We start from the raw sequence: 3,076 nt of genomic DNA, 5'->3' as shown, positions 1-3,076 counted from the left end.
GTCCTATTCCCCCCTGAACCCCCTAGCCCCCCACTTCCCTCTCACCCCATCCTGCCCCCCCTCACTGGGGACCCCCCCTTTGGACCCCTGAATCCTGTAAGAATAAGGTCAGACACCCCGCCGTGGGGGGGGCAGGCCTGTGGGGGAGTCTTGGTCATGGTTGGGGACATGTGGGCTGTGAGAGGGGCTGGCTCTGCCCCCACAGCAAGGCAGTGGCTGCTTCCAGTAGTCTTGGGGGGTGGCGGGGAGCCCGGACACCTAGGTTCTCTGGGAGGGGATTGGGGTCTATTGGTCGGGGGGGTCAGAGCCCAGGGGAATTGGGAGCCTGGATACCTGGGTTCCACCTGACCCTTGCCTCTGCCCCCCCCAGCGCTGATCCTGCTCTTCTACCTGGTCTTCTACGGGTTCCTGACAGCGCTGTTCATACTCACCATGTGGGTCCTGCTCCAGACTGTGGACCCACACATGCCCAAGTACCAGGACCGCCTGGCCACGCCTGGTACGGCCTCACTCGCCTGCACACACGTGTGCCCCCCGATTGCATGTGTCCCCCCTGGGCTCCAGGAGCCCTGCCTGGGAGTCCCAGCAGCCTTGCACGGGCCTGGCAGGGTTGTCTGTCTCCCCCCACCTCATGTTACACATGCGTGTACAAGTCTGCAGGCCTGGGCTTGTGCCTTGCCTTGCACATGTGATGGTTTGTAGTGTGCATGTGGGTGGGTGGGTTTTGGTGCCCACGTGCGTGTGTGTTAGTATTTGGTTTGCAGACTGTGTGTGTGAGGGGGTGTCTCACAGCCCACGTGCATGCGTGTGTGTGTGTGTGTGTCTAGCAGTGCACATGTGTGTGTTGCCTTGAGTTGTACCCACAGGTGTGTGTGTAATACGTCTGCTGTGTTGCGTGTGTGTGTGTGTGTGTGCATGTCTAGGGTGCATGTGCATGTGTGTTGCCTTGAGTTGCATGCACCCATGAGTGTTGCACGCATGTGTGTTTTGCATTGTATGCCCACGAGCATGTCTTGCACATGTCTTGTGCATGTGTCCTCTTGTGTCATGCACATGGTTGTCACCTTGTCCCACCCATTTGCTGTTGCCTTGTGTCACACATGTGTGTGTGTCCTTCCATGCACACCTGTCCTTTTGTATATGTGTGCGCACAGGGCTCATCCCAAGCCCCACACACTGGTGCTTTGTGCCCTCTCATTCTGCCTAGGCCTTGGGCTTTGGACTTTGGTGTTGCACACGCGTGTCCTCATGCCCTCACACATGCACACATGCATGGCCATGCTCTCTTGGGTCCCATGTATCGTGTCTCTCATGTTGCACATGTGCCCATGAGCACACATGTGTGTCACTCCAGCCCCACCTCAGATCAGACTGTTTCTTTGAACTCTGGGGCCTCGTGTGCACACGTGTGTGACGGCTGCTCTCGTGTCCTAGGCGTGATGATTCGCCCCAAGACGGAGGCCTTGGACGTGACCTTCAATGTGAGCAACACAGAGACCTGGGATCACTACGTGAAAATGCTCGATGAGTTCCTGGAGCGTGAGTGTGTTGCATTCATGCCCCTTGCACATAGGCGTGAGCTCTCCCTGTATTGCACACCCTGTAAGGGGTGCGAGTCCCCCCCCATGTCACGCACATGCAGCCGGAAAAAGCCGGCATGTCGCATACCCGTAGTTAGGGAGATCTCACGTCTCACACGTGGGTGTGGGTCTCCCCATGTCATACACTTATGGTTAGGGAGCTTTCATTTGTCACATGTGGCTGTGAGCCCCTGTGTTGCACACCCGTGGTTTGGGAGCTCTCATGTGTTGCACATGGGTGTGAATCCACAACCAGGGAGTCCCCATGTGTCACGCATGGGTGCGAATCTCCATGTTGCATGCCTGTAGTTAGGGAGATCTCACCTGTTACATGTGGGTGTGAATCTCCAGTGTTGTGCACCCATGACTGGTGAGAGCCCATGTGTTGCACACCCATGCTTAGGGCAATCTTGTGCGCCACACATGGGTGTGAGTCCATGTGAAGTCCATGGGTGTGAACCCCTCCATGTTGCACGTACACAGCTAGGGCATCTCCATGTGTCTACACGTGTGTGTCCATCCCCTGTGTTGCACATGCATGATTAGTGAGATCTCATATTGCATGTGGGCGTGAGTCCCCTGTGTCACACACCCATGGCTGGGGACAGCCCATGTGTTGAACCTTGGTGTGAACCTCTGTCTTGCACAACTGTGCTTAGGGCATCACATGTGGGTGTGAGTCTATGTGTGACACACATGGATACAAGTCCCCCATGACTGGGAAGCCCCCACGTGTTGTACGTAGGTGTGAATTGCATGTCACACACTCGTGGCCAGAGACAGCCCACGTGTCGCATGTGGGACCTGCCCCCCACCTCTCACACATGGCCGTGAATCCACATGTATGAGTCTCCCTCTCCTCATGCAACATGTGGATTTGCACAAGGGCATCGCACTAGTGTTGCATGAGGGTGACAGGCCCAGCTAGGGGTGAGGGTCATGACATGGGGCAGATGGGCCCAATCCTGGGGGAAAGCTGGATCCTAGGGGGCCCCGATCGTGGGGGTGGAGGGCCCGATTCTGGATGCCTCCAGCGTCCAACCCTGGGGGCAGCGGGGTCTGGTGGCCCTGATCCTGGGGGAGGCTGAATCCTAGGGAGCCCAATCCTGGGGGAAGGAGCATCTGGTGATCCTGATTCTGGCTGGCCAGGGGGGCCTGATCCTGGGGGGCTCCAGGGTTTAATGCTGGCTGATCCCCGCTTTTTCTACCTCCCCCTACCCAGCCTACAATGACTCGGTGCAGGCAGCCACCAATGCGGCCTGTCGCCCCGGGCGCTACAATGAGCAGCCGGATGATGGGGTCCCCAACTACCCCAAGCGCGCCTGCCAGTTCAACCGCACCCAGCTGGGGCCCTGTGCCGGGCGCACCTACGGCTACGGCGATGGGCGCCCCTGCGTGCTTGTCAAGATGAACCGGGTACAGGGGGGCGAGGGTCTGTGGGTCGGGAGTGAGGGGCACCAAGAGCGGGGGCAGGAGGCTACCAGTCAGAACTGAAG

The 3,076-nt window shown here is 58.4% G+C and overlaps 1 protein-coding gene across 2 annotated transcripts in view; it reads left to right on the top strand.

The window, feature by feature from the left end:
* Positions 1-3,076, top strand: part of ATP1B2 (ATPase Na+/K+ transporting subunit beta 2) — a 9,372-nt gene that overhangs the window by 1,831 nt on the left and 4,465 nt on the right. For both annotated transcript variants that reach the window (XM_006038655.3, XM_025195191.1), the window contains exons 2-4: positions 371-499; positions 1,435-1,539; positions 2,803-2,996. In XM_006038655.3, coding sequence (XP_006038717.1) covers positions 371-499; positions 1,435-1,539; positions 2,803-2,996 — 428 coding nt within the window. The remainder of the gene's footprint in view (positions 1-370; positions 500-1,434; positions 1,540-2,802; positions 2,997-3,076) is intronic.

Source organism: Alligator sinensis, unplaced genomic scaffold (assembly GCF_000455745.1).
Source record: "Alligator sinensis unplaced genomic scaffold, ASM45574v1 scaffold1950_1, whole genome shotgun sequence".
Classification (NCBI taxonomy): Eukaryota; Metazoa; Chordata; order Crocodylia; family Alligatoridae; genus Alligator; species Alligator sinensis.
The sequence above is the reverse complement of the archived record's forward strand: the minus strand, read 5'-3'. Positions and strand labels throughout refer to the sequence as shown.